The sequence below is a fragment of the Magallana gigas genome, chromosome 4, assembly GCF_963853765.1.
Source record: "Magallana gigas chromosome 4, xbMagGiga1.1, whole genome shotgun sequence".
In the NCBI taxonomy this organism is placed as follows: domain Eukaryota; kingdom Metazoa; phylum Mollusca; class Bivalvia; order Ostreida; family Ostreidae; genus Magallana; species Magallana gigas.
Window position 1 is genome coordinate 287,203 of NC_088856.1, and position 17,528 is coordinate 304,730.

General features: G+C 33.8%; 1 protein-coding gene and 1 long non-coding RNA gene across 3 annotated transcripts; one reads left to right on the plus strand and one right to left on the minus strand.

Moving 5' to 3' along the window:
• The first annotated feature begins 525 nt into the window (after positions 1 to 525).
• Positions 526 to 7,674, plus strand: LOC136274310 (interferon-induced protein 44-like). 2 transcript variants are annotated; one of them, XM_066080772.1, is made up of 7 exons: positions 526 to 608; positions 3,743 to 4,290; positions 5,481 to 5,566; positions 5,874 to 6,071; positions 6,288 to 6,434; positions 6,684 to 6,855; positions 7,071 to 7,674. In XM_066080772.1, exons 2-7 carry the CDS (start codon positions 3,765 to 3,767, stop codon positions 7,376 to 7,378), a joined length of 1,437 nt encoding a protein of 478 aa, XP_065936844.1. In that variant the 5' UTR covers positions 526 to 608; positions 3,743 to 3,764; the 3' UTR covers positions 7,379 to 7,674. The 2 variants fall into 2 exon arrangements, with proteins under 2 accessions (XP_065936844.1, XP_065936846.1); XM_066080774.1 differs by having other exon boundaries at positions 560 to 604.
• Positions 7,675 to 15,043: 7,369 nt separating this feature from the next.
• On the minus strand, positions 15,044 to 17,247 carry LOC117681988 (uncharacterized). Its single transcript, XR_010712583.1, has 3 exons — positions 16,893 to 17,247; positions 15,938 to 15,989; positions 15,044 to 15,325 (listed from the first exon to the last, which is right to left on the minus strand). It is a non-coding gene; the product is annotated as an uncharacterized lncRNA (long non-coding RNA).
• Between the last annotated feature and the right edge of the window lie 281 nt (positions 17,248 to 17,528).

The window sequence follows — 17,528 nt, forward strand, 5'->3', positions numbered from 1 at the left end:
ATAAGACACACCATCCATGCAACTTAGATATTGCTATCAAAGGGCACCTGCAACAAAAACTTTAACCTGCTCCAAAAACCTTAACCTCCTTCAGCATCTGAAATTTAGGACCCAGATTCAGCATCCAAGTCTTTCAAGTCCACAAGTAGGTTCAGATACATCGATCATCCATGCAAGTTTGGTGAAGATGGGACAAGTAATAGCTTAGATACAGGACCTGCAACAAAAACTTTAACCAGGTCCGGACGCCGACGCCGAGGGTATAGCATAAGCTCCCCCCGACTTTGTCTCGGTGAGCTAAAAAGGGGGGTTGTCATGGACGCCTAGGAAATACATTCGAGGTGTTTTTCCTAGCCTGTCGGAAAGGCCCGAGAAGTTGCGATTTAGTGAAGCTTGCAGAACGCGCCCTCTGGTGAGAGATTGTCTCTGTTTTGAGGTATAGAATAGTCTATTTTTTATATACATGTACCTGTTTTTGAGAAACTAGCTATTTGCACTTTCGGTTTTTTTGAAATTCTTTGAAAGGTAAATCGAAAGTAAAACGCGGCTGGCGCAATCATCACCCATTGAACCACAGCTCACAACAGTATCGAGATCTTTGTTTGTATGTAAGTAACTCTTTTTTCAATCCAATGGCATGCATCATTTTATCATTGATTTCAAATATTATGCTAGCATTATATTGATAAAAATAAATATCACTTGCATGTTAAGCTACGGTTACAGGCACCTGAATTTTTATCAATCAGTGACTTATTAAGCGACTGATTGATAAAAATGTGATTTTTTTTTTATCAATCAGTCGCTTAATAAGTCATATATCGAAAAATTCTACCCCGACTATATATAGTAGGGGTAGAATTTTTCGATATATCGAAAAATTGCGATATGATTGCGCCAGCCGCGTTTTACTTTTGATTAACCTTTATACTATAATTGCACATTGTTTGTTTAAAGTATAAAGGATATTCACATATTTAAAAGATCACAAAATAAGTCCTTGATTCTTTGACACTAAAAATTTCTCACTCAAATGTAGAGAAGTCAATCATTTTTTAGTCTCAGCAAATCTCGCTGACATTATGAAGGACAAAGGCAAACAGTTCACAAAAGCTATACAGGGTTTAAGTTTACTATGAAAAAATGACATTTGGACAGGTTGGGACCACGTGATTAAACAGGATACAATAGCATAGGCCATTTCAAGATAATATAACCCAGGGGGGATAATGTAAGGTGATAAATAAATGAAAATAATTCACTCTTTAGAATAGAAATAGATGACTTAATTAATATACTTTTGGTTAAGAACTTTTTCTTTAACCCCACTGTTAGGGAGCTTGGTCTTGAAGATCAATCTGAAAAACTACAGACTTGTACGAAAACTTGCTAACCAAAAGTTGTTGCATTTGACATACATTTATACAGATTTTAAAATTTACAAAAATATTTTTTTTTAAAATTTTAAACTTCAAATTTATTTATAACCAATTTCGAGTAATATATCTTTAGCAAATAAAGTTAACAAGTTATTATGCCCACTTTGTCACCTGTTGGATAGTTGGTTTATTCTAAGATAATCTTTCAAAAATCTTTCTCACACCCATTACAGTAATTGATGCATTTATATGAGGAAAGAAGGAATGAGCAGTGCACATAAAAAAGAACTTACAATAAACCATATGTTAGATCTGAAGAATTTACAATGCAGTGTAGTTCATATTAACAGTGTATAAAAAAAGAAGACAAATAATTAATGATAATTTATTCAAGTGTTAAATTATTTTGAAATTCTAAACTGTGAGCCATTTTCGGGCACCTGTAAAGTGCGAAACGAAATCGAAACGAAACGAAACGAAACGAAACCAATCGAAACGAAACCAATCGAAACGAAACAAAACAAAAAATCGAAACGAAACGGAATTTAAACAAAACTAATATCAATTTTGACTACATAAAAGTGAAAATAAATTCATTGAAATAAATGTTTGAACCATAAAATATAACTACCTGTATGTTTCAGATTGCCGCTGTAAGTTTTTAAGCCGATTATCCGAAATTTGCAAAAATTATATAATTATGTAAATAAGTAATGTACATTCCTCTACCTTTTAATGTTTCTAATTTGTTTCATTAAATGATATTCAGACGTTTAGAGAGAGAGAGAGAGAGAGAGAGAGAGAGAGAGAGAGAGAGAGAGAGAAGCCTTGAAACTTATCAGCGAAATCACATAGCAAAGTATATACGCAGGTTTGGGAGAGAGAGAAAGAAAGAAAGAGATAGAGATATGATGATGATACTGAAGGGGACATTCTAACAACAATTTTCTTTCTATCGATTTGAAAAATTGTAAAAATGAAACGATCGAATACAATGTGATTTAGAGCATACTGGTTGGTTACCAGTTCCTAACATATAATGATAATTGTTGTAATATGTATAGCATGAATTTGGACGTCGTAATTTGACAAAATTAACGTGCAAGATAAAGAGGTTTTTTTTTTTACCTGTGATTTACCTTAAATGAAACATAATCCCCTTTTTCTCTCCCTTTCACACGCACGCACAATGTATTTGAATCATTTTTACAACATTTCATATCGATATAAAAAAATCGTGTAGTTGGAATATCTCCGTAAATAATGTAAACGCACTATAATTAGGGTGTACAATATTTGGCGGAATATAATTTATCAACAAGTAGGATGGATTTGATTCAGCGCATTTCTGAATTTACCTTTTTATCTACTTATATATTTTACAGTATAATCATCTTTATATTGCACGTTAATTTTGTCAAATTACGACGTCCAATTTCATGCTATACATATTACAACAATTCTTATTATATGTTCGAAACTGGTAACCAACCAGTATGCTCTCAATCACATTGTATTCGATCGTTTCTTTTTAACAATATTTCAAATCGATAGAAAGAGAATTGGTGTTAGAATTTCCCCATTCAGTATCACCACCATCATCATCATATCTCTAGCTCTCTCTTTCTTTCTTTCTCTCCCAAACTTGCGTATATACTTTGCCATGTGATGTCGCTGATAATTTTAAGGCATTTCTCTCTCTTTCTCTCTCTCTCTCTTACTCTCTCTCTCTCTCTCTCTCTCTCTCTCTCTCTCTCTCTCTCTCTCTCTCTCTCTCTCTCTCTCAAAACGTCTGAATATCATTTTTATCATTTAATGAAACAGATTAGAAACATTAAAAGGTGGAGGAATGTACAACACTTATTTACATAATTATATAATTTTTGCAAATTTCAGATAATCGACTTAAAAATTTACAGCGGCAATCTGAAACATACAGGTAGTTATATTTTATGATTTAAAATTTTTTTTCAATGAATTTATTTTCACTTTTATGTAGTCAAAATTGATATTAGTTTTGTTTAAAATCCATTTCGTTCAGTTTCGACTTTTGGTTTCGTTTTGTTTGATTTCGTTTCGTTTCGGTTGGTTTCGTTTCGTTTCGATTGGTTTCGTTTCGTTTCGTTCGATTTCGTTTCGTTTCGTTTCGATTTCGTTTCGCACTTTACAGGCGCCCGCCATTTTCCCCTTTCTTATAATTATTATATTAATGATGAATCCATTGTACTTATTAAAAATTTGTATTTTAAAAATAACCCCTAAACAAATTACATGTAAGTAACTAATTCATATATTTGTCATTCAATGCAAAAATTAAATTAAAGAATTACGGGTAAGTGATGTCTAATAAATGTTATTTTTAGTCTAAATTCCATTTTTGGAAATATGACGGAACTGTTGAATCAGAAATACAGAGACCAGCTTGTCACATGGATTGGTAAGCCCTGTCACTTCCGGTTGTTGTACAAAATCAGCAGGGACGGATGTTCCACCCCAACTTTTCATCAGAAGTGTGACGGTCAAGGCGCCACGGTAACAGTCCTGTACAACACAAACAACTCGATATACGGCGGCTACCTGTCACAGAGCTGGCACTCTTATGCTGCTTACATAAACGACCCAAATGCCTTCCTCTTCCGGTTGCAGTATAATGGATCATCCAATCCACTGAAGTTTCCAGTCAGCAATGCTGGTTGTGCTGGAATAGGAAATAACAGTTATGGTCCTTTATTTGGAAGTGGTCATGACATGTGTACTTTCTTTGGAACAATCAACTCGTCTGGAGGTGTTTTTTCTCTAAATGGAAATTTCAGTGGTATAGGAGGTTGTTACAACTTAAATGGTCAAAATAGTGCATCCTTTTCCAACAACAGTCTCCTTGTGACTGATCTTGAAGTATATCAAATCAAAGGTAAACAAGTATTCCTTTTAAAGGAATGATCGGCATTAAATATCATTGGTCAGCTCTGTTATATAATACATGTATACGCTACATGCAGTAAACTATATATAGCACCGTTTTATTGATTTCCGAAAAGGCAAGGCATGATTGAGCTTTACTTTTAGTGGGTGAATTATACTTCCGACTAATATTCTTACGCATATGTGAAAAAATGTGATTTGAATCACTATGTATGCAACTCTATAAATGTTTTATTTTCAGGGTAAACGGATAAGATTACCGTTTTAGTAATCTTCGTCTAATAAAAGATTAGAATTAGGTTGTCATTGCATAGTAAATAAAATAGTGCAAGGCGCAATGCTTGCGCAAATAATTAAATTTGCCGGATGCCTCATATGGACACAACTGTGATCGGCCGAAGCTGATCACAATAACTCCCATCCTATGTTAGTCATTACTACAATCTAACCCCCAACTGAATTACTTGTTCTGTTGCGCAGATTTCAATAATGCACTAGAACCTGCATTAATCCTGCATTAACAAATACAAATATTTTATCAATGGCACAAACACAATTACAATAATTGGCTTAAACAGAAGTATTGTTATTTACTGATCCTTGTTTCATTGAAATCTAGTTAAATGGCGTAAAGACAACTCCAGATGCCATTTCATTTCATAATTTATACTATTGTTGTAAATTTTCCCTCAAAAATCAAGAATGTAATTGATGAAATATAGGGCACTCTACAGTTACAGAGTATTGCAAATTAGAAGAAAAAATTAGGTGTCCAAGTAGCATAGTGGACAACGCACTCGCTTGTCACCGCTGCGACCCGAGTTCTATACCCGTGATCGACAGTGGTTGTATGTGATAGGGTATGGCGGTTGCCCGCTTGGACACGTGGGTTCTCTCCGGGTACTCCGGCTTATTCCCACACCAATGACCACCTCGCGCTAACATCCGTGCCAACGAGAGATATTAATATAAGTTGTAGAACTTGCTTATCAATCGTTGTAAAATAAATAAAGTTCAGTTTTTCAACAAAAAATTCAAGCTATTTTTGCTAATTCTACATCCCCAAATAGAGAAAACAAATTGGTGTGGGTTTTTTCCAATTAATCAATACCATTTAAAAAATTATATTTCATATTCTTTTTTATATGTATTTCATTTGTTAAGGAATTTCTTTTACAGATGGACCTGATCCAAACAAAACAAAGATGGCTGAATCTTCACTTCTAGACAAACCATGGAGAAAGTTTCCTGAGTTTAATGCAGAGGTGCAGTGTTAGTTTTATATACAAATAAATCTATATGCTTTAATACAATATTAATGGATATAGAACTGGTGGCCAAAATCACAGATATAGGAGGGATTTAATTCTTAATTGTATCCGTACATATTGGTGCAAGGTTAGGTTTGAACTTTAATGCATTAGTTTCTGTGAATTTGAAGGGCCCAATTCTATTTAAAAATGTGTATGTAAAAACAAAATTTACATCTCATTAGAACAGTTCATTAATCTATATAAGGTTTAAACGGTCGTCTGATTATTTATCCAATAATAAATTATTTGTTTCATAAAGACGGCAAACAAACTTAAAGAAGAACTGGTGGACTATGGACCGGACAGTGAGACAGGTGTAACAGCAGCAAACATCCTCCTGATTGGTCAGATTGGTGCGGGAAAATCCAGCTTCTTCAACTCTGTCAACTCCATTTTTTGTCGAAAAATTACTAGCAAGGCACGGAGTGGGAGCTTTGAGCACAGCCTCACCACTGTCGTAAGATTAACAATAAAAATTTCTTTTCTTTGAATAATTGTAATAGCATCTGCAATCAGCAATAAAGAAGTTTCACTGGTTTTCTAAAATTTGAATTTAAACTTTAATTTTTCTTTTTGCATGACAGGAAAAGTAACGTTAAAACTCTCCTGAGTCAAACATTTTAAAGAGAATGGTATCACTGTAAATCATAATGTTGTGATTATTTTATTTAAGTACCGCAAGTATAATGTCAAGGACCATAACTCTGGTAAGACACTGAAGATTCGCCTGTGTGACACACGTGGTCTGGAGGAGGAGCTTACCATCGACTCCCAGGAGATTTTTCACATACTGGACGGCAATATACCGGACAGGTACCAGGTATGTCAGACAACATTGGTACCTGACAGAATTAGGTCCATGGTCCTTAAGGTCATTGCATTATCTCCTCTCATAATCTCTGATTGTGTGAAGTTCAGAAAAATGAAATTGGAATGACATATGGACAGACTTATTTACTACTAAAGGGCTCCCAAAAAGTAGAGCTCTAACTTCTATAGATTTAAGAGATACCATTCATAAATTGTGTGGATTGTAAAACAGCCATTACATCACAATCCTCATTTTCAGTTCAATCCCTCAGCGCCGTTCACTACAGAGACGTTTGGCTTCATAAGGAACCCCCATCTAGGGGACAGGATTCACTGCGTGGCTTTTGTGTTGGACGGAAGTACTATTGATGTTATCCCAGAGAAAATCCTCAAACAAATGAAAGCCATGCAGAGTCGGATTAACCAGAGAAGTAAATACAACTTGCACATATTCGGAAGATTGAAATTATGAATATGAATAATACTAAAATTTTCGGTTGCATTCATGGATTTTGTTTTTAATGACCAAACTATTGTACATGTATAATATCGTTAGTCAGCCTAATCTAGTATTATTCATCATTGATAATAATCAAGACCAGTCAAAATACTTTGTCTCACAAACAGTTCTTTTTTAACAATGCAGACATCCCACAAGTGGTCTACCTGACAAAGCTGGACAAAGTCTGTCCAATGGTGGAGGAGGATGCAGGTCACATGTTCCACAGTTCAGCGGTCCGTGAAGCCGTGGATAAAATAGCCGACGTCATGGGACTACCACGTGGTTTTGTTCTGCCAATCAAAAACTACGAGAGTGAAACTATTTTGGATCAGAATATAGATATTTTGACTCTGAAAGCTTTGAAGCAGACAGCAGATTTTGCTGACGACTACATGGAAGAACAGGTTGAAAAAATGGCTGCGGAAAATGGACAAGGAAGAAAAGAGAAATAGTAAATGGTAATTGCACCATTTAAGAGACAGCTTTTATTAACAACATAACCGAAGACTAAAATGTGTATAAAAGCGAGTTGATAAATTGTTGGCACAAAATGGACAAGAGAGGAAAGTCACAGTAAATGGTGATGCACCATTCCAGACAGTTTTAATATGATTTAATATGAACAGATTTACAGAGGGGAAACATATCAGTTGTCAATGATTTAACTTAGGACAACACTGGATTCATCATTATGTACATCGTATTTATACTCATGATTTAATGATAAATTTATCTTATCAAAACTTTTTGTGCAATATCATTTTTTCGATTCTAAGTGAAAAAGAAAACACAGTGTCGTTTGTTTTTAGTTTGTATTATAAATAGTAGGACATTTTATATTAAAAAAACCCTCCAAATTGTCATGTTATTTTTATCTGCAAGGAAACTTATGACTTTTGGATCACTGTGTATTGATACACTATGACAACACCACGGGAAAGAACAAGGGGCGGTAAGCATGCATTGTTTACCCAATATATTTTTTAGCTCACCGAAACGAAGTAGGGGGAAGCTTATGCTATACCGTTGGTGTCGGCATCCGGACCTGGTTTTATTTTCAAACAAGTTCAATCTTTGACATTTTAATTTTCTTTTATGTCGGGCATTCATTTTTCAATATATAGTGTCAATATTGTCACCATTATTCTTTCGTAGAGTTATCCCTCTTTTGATCAGTGTAATTTTTCCGTATATCACGATTTTTCAACGAAATTGTCACATTCCCAACAGAATTGAATATGGCCACATGCAAACAACACAGTAAAAAAATTAATTGATTAATTAAGGTGCTATGGGACACCATATTGTGACATATTTCTGATCGAAATAAGCAACAAAATCAAGTACATGTATAATTTTATAATTCTTTTCTTTCCTGAAATTGTTACTAAACAGCATAGTGCAATTGGTTAGAACGTTAACTACAAATCTGTAAGTCATTATATAAATTCCGCTTGGGCTTTTATACTTTTTACCTTTCAAAAATTGTTAAAACTAGTCTTATTTTGGGGCTAAATATTGTGAAATTTGAAAATTCTAAAACTGAGAAAGTATTTTGATTATTGTGTTCTTTTATCCATATTGCAATCAGTTCAAGCACATTTTTTACAACATATACCATAGCATAGCATTGAAATATCATTGCATAGCATTGGAATATCATCCCATAGCATTGGAATCTAATACCATAGCATATTCAATCTCATAGCTTCTCATTCGTCATAGCATAGCATACAACTCCGTTTTAAATGCTTTCATTAAAAGAATAAATCTTCACATTGCAGATTTGAGGTAAACTTTGGCTTCTTATCATTTTAATTCCAAATGTTTAGAACTCTTCTGTATATGAAGGCGTTTTTTGCTCAAATCTCATAGCATAGCATACCATATCATTAAGCCCTTCATTTCTATTTCTCATAGCTTAGCATACAAATCTCATAGCATTGCAATGAATTCTTATAGGATATATTAAAATCGCATAAAATTGTAAGAGATATACAAGAAATGACTATTATTGTCCCATAACGCCTTAGTTATAAATTTCAAAGAATTAATATTTCATATTTTTTGTCTGCATGTGACTACCATTGAAATCATTAGTTAAGAATTTGTGTTATTGGGAATGGCTTATCAAATTGATTCTACATATAATTTATATGTAGGGCAAGAGGTATCACCAGAAGACAAATTCAGTTAAAAGACAACAAATTTTCATTATATTCTGTTGAGGGATTTCAGTGAAGTTGCTCTTGCAAGAGCAGGACACACATGTAGTACAGAGGAAGAAATTCCTGCAAATTTTAAAGCCATTTCCTAGAAGATATAGAGTTTCAAAAAAATATTATTTAGCAATTTTAGGAGAGTTTTCCCATTAAATATATGCACGAAGCCAATAAAATATACCCATGCTATCCTCCAAAAATGGAGGATAATTTCACCCACAATTCAAAGCAACTTTCCATATATGGTAAAAATTGGCAGCCATCTTGAAATTGAGCTATCCTCCAAAAACGGAGGTTGCCTAGACCTGTTAAAAAACCCTCTGTTTTTGAGAAACTTACTATTTGCACTTTCGGTTTTCAGAAAAATGTATCGTGACTTTCTTTGAAAGATAAATCGAAAGTAAAACGCGGCTGGCGCCATCACCCATTGAACATGTCCTGTTCGAGATCTTCTTCCAATAACGTTACAGGTCATCCCTCGGTTGGCCGAGTATTGTCGGAAGGATGGAAACCTGAGGCGTGTTCAGCAGAGAGAGCGGGCGCGAGCGCTCGCCAAAATTTGCGTTGCGGGTATAGGGAATTTTGGCGAGCGCTCGCGAGCACCCGCTCTGTTGAACAGGCCTCTGAGCTTGTTCGTAAGTAACTCTTTGTACAATCCAATTGCATGCATCATTTTATCATTGATTTCAATTTTTTAAAATATGTTTTACGGTGCGACTGTTGGGGCGAGCGCAGCAGGTGATCAAAAATGAATTATGATAAATCAATAAAAATAAAAGTAGTGACGTTAAGTAAATGAATTTCAATGCAAAATAAAATAAATATACCTATTTTTCCAGTAAATTTTCATTACTTATAATTCATAAGATTTTTTATTTATTTATATACCAATCTGATTAATATCAGATCTTTGTAATGCTCCGAAATTCTGATAGTCGCTGAACAAAGTGTAGCGAGATCAGAATTTGTCGGAGCGGATCAAAGATCTGATTTTAATTAGATTGTTTATATACTGGTCGCACGCCAGTATAGAATTTATCTCAGATAAAATGTTGTTGAATAATAAAGATTTTAACATAATGTACATTGCAATTTATTTCCACTTTTCTTACAGCAGACATTTTTCTTAAACTTACAAATAAATATTGACTTATCACCGATTCTCCTCCCCCGTTTAAAAAAAATCAAATTTACGTATAAAAAAAATTTGTTGATCACATGAGAAAAATGGAATCCCCGGGAGCATGTAATAGCGAGCGCAGCGAGGTGGCGCGAAGCGCCGCTCGCGTAGCGAGCTCCATAGACAACGTGTACGAACGGAGGAAATTCGAGTTGAAATATGCACATTGTTCAAAGAAATTATCAAAACAAACATGACAAAACTAACCAGCCAAAGAGTCACCGTATAATTAATAAATTGTTTTGCTTAGTAAACACACATGCAAGTTCCATGCTAAATTTACTGTCATATTGATCCAATCATATATGCATACGTTAGGAAGGTGACAAAAAATTATCAAAAAAGAAAAGTCCAATCATTATTAGATCTACGTGCAGCCACGACATTTTGTAATTAATAGATAAAGGAAAACATGAAACTGTTAAAATATCTACATGTATTTGTTATAGTTGCATATGTGGTCAAACCTTTCAATAATATTGGGTATCACACACTGAAAAAGGATGAGGGCACATGTCTTCAACGCTTATATAGCGTACAAAAATTAAAAAGATTAAAAACAAAATTGATCTCACAGAGGAAAATAATTAAAACACAGGTAACAACAAGGAACAAAATTAGAAATGACACAGACAAACACTTTTTTGATTACTGATCATTATTAAAAAGGTAAAGGAATGATAAAACATAATTGTATTTACATAAAATAAAACCTAAACGGCTTTGTGTTTATCAAAATATTTTAATAAGTCTGTTTAACATTTTATTGAATAAATGCTCAGTGGTAGTTTGTTTAAGTGTATAAGCCTGGGAAGGGACCATTGGAATAAAAGTTTGATAACGGGTTTCTTGCGGTGGTAAACGTTTTCGAGACAAAGCCAGAGTTTTTTTGGTTAGGGCATGTCCAAGGGTTGAATTTAACAATGATGACAGATGTGTGGTTCCTTCTGCGCTCGCCCCAACGGTCACACCGTAAAACATATTACCGTATATAGTAGTGAAAATAGAGACACTTTTGAGCAGCTATAGAGCTAAAGGCATACCACGCACTCCCCATTCATCACCCCGATTAGAATTTCCTGATTTTGAGAATTTTATTTTTCTTTTTGCTTGTGAAGATTTTTTGAATGATGTTGCCACGCACGCCCCATTTAAAAACGTTCCTGGAAATTACCGTAAATAAAGTGAATAAAATAAATGTGAGCATTCATCCAAATGAGAGCAAGTTACAGCTTTTTCCTATCTCTGAAGAAATGTCCCGATTTGTTAGCTTTGCAAGATTTTAAGAAGATTTTGGTATTTATATTTCAGCACATTTACAATAATTACTTAGAGTAGTTTCCCCTTATTGTGACGTCAAAGTTCACGTCGGTCAGATCTAGTCTGTGAAACACACTAGAAAAAACTACGCGAAAAATACTGTTTAGTTCACTTAAAAAGCATGATGTTCTGGAAATTACACAATTTATCTGTTTCTGAAAAGTTTTACTTTGATTCTCGCGAGATGGTGTCCAGGCTAGTGAGATCGGCCGACATTGAGGAATTGCATTGTGGGTCGAAATTTACTGACGCCGAAAAATTCTGTCGGATCAATGTGTAAGATATCCATTGTGACGTCACTCGAAAGGACGATAACTCCGTTAATCTTAAAAGTAATGGAATTGGCGTTGTGTTATTTACATTGCATGTACATAGTCTTTTATCTTGTTCTCGTGATAGTGTGAAATGGGAAACCATAATTACAGGGAACTACTGGGACGATTAAAACAAGGCATTACTGGTCCGATTTACTGACGCCAAAAAAATCCGTTGAATGAATGTGCATATAGTCCGAATTTTCTATTCACACACGCCTTGCCGGTAGAGCTCGCTTCGCGCCGGCGCGCATATTGATAAAAATAAATAGGCCTACTAACTGCATGTTAAGCTATGGTATATTTGGTATATTGAACTCTAGAAAGAGAAATACTAATTGCGTGGTAGACTGGGCCCGCGATATATTTAACTAAACAGCTGACGATTTCAAGATTTGTCTACACGGGCTCGCCACTTAGTCATCTTTCTTTCTTTTAACTATGTGGCCTGGCAGCCATCCCTTATACTATAAATACACCTGATGTGTTTTAAAGTATATAATGGAGGATGGTCACATATCAATAAGACAAAACAAGTCCTTGATTCGCTGAGACTAAAAATTTCTCACTCAAATGTAGAGAACTGAAGTCAATTAAATGTTTTTTATTCTCAACAAATCTCGAGCGCTGGCATTAGTTAAATAAATTGTCTAATTAGGCTATACTTGGTTTTAGCTAGTTTACTACGGTCGAGTATGATTAGATGAGGTAACGTCACATTTCACCAAACAATGTCATTTTGCCCTGCAAAAGAACAGTACCGCAGCTACTGTGAAGGGGTCTATATATTCACTCTTTAGAATAGAAATATGACTACTTTTGGTTAACAACTTTTTCTTTAACCCCATTGTTAGGGAGATTGGTCTTGAAGATCAATCTGAAAAACTATAGACTTGTAGGAAAACTTGCCAACCAAAAGTTGTTGTACTTGAAATACATTTATGCAGATTTTTTTAAAAAATTTAAAAAGATATTTAAAAAAAAAAATTTAAACTTCAAATATTCTTATAACCAATTTTGAGTAATATATCCCTAGCAAGTTAACAAGTTATTATGTCCACTTTGTCACCTGTTGGATAGTTGGTTTATTCTCAGATAATGTTTCAAAAATCTTTCTCACACCCATTACAGTAATTGATGCATTAAGGATTTATATTAGAAAAGAAGGAATGAGCAATGCACATAAAAAAATTGAAAACGGAAATCGAACTTGGGACCCTTGTAGTCAAGAGATTTACAACTGAACTATCTACTTGGTAGATATCCATGATTTAAATAGCCCCAACTACCCGTATTTTCCCGACAAATCGTCGATGCGGACGACTAGTCGAATTTAGATTCATGAAAACCTAAATGATATGATATATGTTTTTGTCATTTTGTTGATTCTTTTAAATTGTTTAGACTTTGGCCCCTTTGAGGGCTTCACAAGTTTAATGTACGCAGGACAGTTAAGGCAACATTTTGCTTTTAAACAGCAGTAAAAGGAGGTCGTTTTGCATTTGTCTATTCATTTCTGCATAATGAATAGTTCTAAACTATTTTGGGTGTTATTGTAAAGATATGGGTCTCCTTTACTTGACCATGTCTAAATTTGTCGGTCACGTGACTTTTTAGGGTCACGTGGGCGTCTTTTAGACAAAAATCGTCAATGCTAAAATGAGACAAAAAGTTCAAGGGCAAGGCAAAGAAATTTAAGAGTAAGTAATATGGCAACATATTCAAAATTATCCATACATCATAGAAATCAATGCTCATTCAGTTGTAAAGTTTACTAGTTATGAAAATTTCTTTAAAAACTGGCTACTTGTTCCTAAAATAGTGCATTTTTGTATATTTTCATTGCAATTACAAAGTAAACCTTCATCTCTCAACAAATGAGCATCAGTTTTTATAAAGAACTCGTAAAAGGGAAGAAAATCATACCGAGTTTAATAATATCTATAGCCGTCTTGCACTTGAACTTTTGCATTTAATTTCTCAATCTAGAAGTCCTCTCAAATCAATACACATTTCAAACGCACAAGTGATCCCAAAAGGGGAGGTAACTCTTTGAGCGATAACTCTTTTGATATAGGCGCGATGTCATTTTATCACATAATCCGAATAAATTTTAGGATATGTTTCAACAGTACATTATGTAAATGGTTATTTAAACATAGTGCTTCTGTTTTATTTATTTCAAAAGAGAAAAGATGGTTACGATGAATCGTCCGTATTTCCTCTGTTGTATCATGGATGTAAACAAAAAACCGTTGTGTATCAGTTCTCTTGGTTAACCGCATTCGCGGAGTTATTGGTTTCTTAATATTTTGTTAGTAATGGGAGAAAAATATATAAGAGCTAATTGTACACAATTATTTGAGCGATTAGATGTCAACAGAGACAAATGAAGCCCCTGATATTAATAAACTAACTAAATTGTTCTCATAATATATATTAAAAAATAAGATATGGAGTATTTTTTTCATTATTTATGTGCAGCCTTTGCCCAATGACTGCATATTCTATAGCACTGCTTGGGTCTGTTATTCTGGGGAGGGGGTTCAAAGGGGTAACTTTATTCTGTTTGCTAGGGGCCAGGTACCATAGTGTTTTACTATGTAAATTGTGAATTAAATTAGAATTTGCCACGGGGACTATACATGTAGATCTGCCCATGTATGAGGCCTTTTCCCATCCCCCATAAGCAATCAACAGTATTCACCTTTGTATTACACATGTTTCACTTGTAATTTAAACAGTCATTAAAATTGACTTTTATTTTTATTTAACACATGCAGAATGATTAAGATTAAGGAGAGGGGGAGGGTCAGCATATCTATTCATTCACAAAATAAATTCTAAACGCTCATTTCTCATTACCGAGAAAGGAAAGAGAGTGTGTAAATCCTACAACAAGGCGATCAAAAGCCATTTTTGGTTCACATCAATATATTGAATTTAAATAAGTCTGAATTCTCCTATGTGAGAGACTCTCTCTCCCGCCCATTTACATACCATCCCCTTTCCACTTCTCCGACAAAATTATATATATATAAACAATTATATTTGGTTCATTTGTTTTATTAATTCAAGAAGATATTAAAAGGGACTTTCTGAAAAAAATTCTGTGACAACATTTAAACCTGACATAAGCATGCAAACTCAAAATTGCAATTTCTTTTTATGATGTCAATGTGTTTATTGTATGACTTCTTAGTTCTGGTCCTCTTCTCTCTTCAAAAACACAGTCTTCCTGTTTCTAAAGTTCAGGTTTTTCTTTCCATCATTTCATCTTGTATATGACACCAGGATAAGGGTGCGGGTAAATGATCACCAATAAGAACATCATTGTAAATCTCAAGACAAAGCAGGTACCAGCTAAAATGAAAATTATATATATTTCAGTAAGTTTAACTTGTTATCAAAATGGCTGAAAGACTGAAATGGAGGATTTTCTACAATTTGATATTCAATGGAATTTATTTATCTTAATAAACATTTCATTATGTTTAGATGTGCATTTAATTTTGCACAAATTCAAATACAGCTATTCAGTTTGATCGATTTGAAATTATTCACATCCTCACCCCTGATATGTGCATGATATTAGTTTAATTGAACCCCTTTATTTTACCCGGCCTGACCTTAAAAATGCACACCACCTCTCTCTCTCTCTCTCTCTCTCTCTCTCTCTCTCTCTCTCTCTCTCTCTCTCTCTCTCACAACTGATTTGATTGATTGATATTATATAATGCTGGTGCAGTCAGTGTGAATTAAAAAATACCATGTATTGTTGATTTATTGATGAGCAATATTCAAAATTGTAGATTTATAAATAACATAGGTTTATATCAATCATTTTAAAACATTAAATGAAACCATTCGTACTTGAAAATACTCTTTCTAATTGAATTGTCTCATAGAATAATCAGATTGTTCATTATTTCAATGATAAATTATTGAACTTATACATGTATGTTATTAACTTACATTTTCTTCCAGCCTTTTTTTTTCAAATCAGTGTGACACTTTTCAAATTACTCTGCAAATAACAAAATATAATTATGAGAAGTCATACAATTTAATTTACATGCATATAAGGATATGTCAACAGTAATTTGAACATTTTTGCGAAAGGTCTACATAATATATTATGCATGGATGGGTAAAATGACCAACACTTCAAATTTTATTTGAAAGTTACATATGCACATTCTACACAAACAATACCATATATGACCATGAATGTAGATTCCTCGTGTAGAGAAAATCAGATGGAGACATGCAGTCATTTGTTTATTATTATTTGGGTTTTTTTATTACCAATAGTACAGCATCATAAGTATGAACCCAGGTGATTTCAAGATTTCAAACAGTGTTATGGACGTAGCAATATACTGAGTTCTAAAAACAAACTATAGTAATAATTAAGAATTAATGTGCATAAACATCTTAATATATCAACTGGATGAATGTGTAAACAATATAAATGAACTGTCATGGAAGAACTTTGAACACAGTAGAAAGGTGTTATTGATCAGCTGTTCATCAATTTTCAGAAAGTGAAATCAGCATCTTTTAGCCTGCACTGTACTGATTTTCAGAAAATCAAATCAGCTGATTTCACACAGTCTTTGTATTGTTTACTTACAAATTGAAATAAAAACAAACAGCTGTGTAAAGCTAAATATTGTCAGTACAGGTACTATGAACTGATTCGTGTCGATTGGTGAAAATGATCAACAATTTAACGGACTGGCAATAAAGCTACATGTACAATGTACATTGTATAGGCCTAAATGTAAACAATGCAGTCTCTCCTCATGTTTTGAACAAAACAACACATTAAGTCGATCAGAAATGCATCAACAGTATAAAATCACAATAAAATAGTTATTGAGCTATCTGGTATATTACAAATACACTGTATATCTAATCTACATACCTGATAAATCATCAAAAGATCGCCATCATCGGGAATACCAGCTACACGTGTTTACATCGTCTGACGAGCGCTTTTGGGACGCAGATTCACACCCATACGACAGATGCGTTATGGAAATTCTTCGTATATTCTGATTGTTGTAAACTTATAAAAACACACATGAGTGATTCGTAGTTATATTTTGCTTATGAAGTATTAAATCAGCCGTATTTTATGCTTAAACTCCTGTTTTCGGTATATATTCTATATATGGTAATACAGAGGCGGGGCGTATATTATGACGTCATAACTCATTATCCCTTCATTAGCATATCAAAACGATGTGTTGCCTTATCTGTCCTGCGTAGGTTTATATCCCATTTGATTAAAATATTCATGAGAACTTTAATGCTCTATGACTACAAAATCATCCAGTGACAAAACGAGCGTAATAATAAACAGAATATCCAGGGAAAAAAGAATAGTACAGAATGCAGTTTATATATTAAATGTAAGAAACGTCAAGAAAGGCCAAATTCATCCCTTGGTAAGGGCTTTCACCCACCGCCAAGACATCCAAGGAGATAAATTGAGGAAATAATGAAAATCGAACGAGGCTTTTTCAAAAATTCTAAAGAACTATATCAAACATTTAAA

Excerpts from the sequence above, each read along its gene's own strand:
- LOC136274310 (XM_066080772.1), top strand. The coding sequence starts at position 3,765 with ATGACGGAACTGTTGAATCAGAAATACAGAGACCAGCTTGTCACATGG. Across the intron at positions 5,567-5,873 it reads TTCCTGAGTTTAATGCAGAG|ACGGCAAACAAACTTAAAGA; the intron begins GTGCAGTGTTAG and ends TGTTTCATAAAG. Across the intron at positions 6,856-7,070 it reads GAGTCGGATTAACCAGAGAA|ACATCCCACAAGTGGTCTAC; the intron begins GTAAATACAACT and ends TTAACAATGCAG.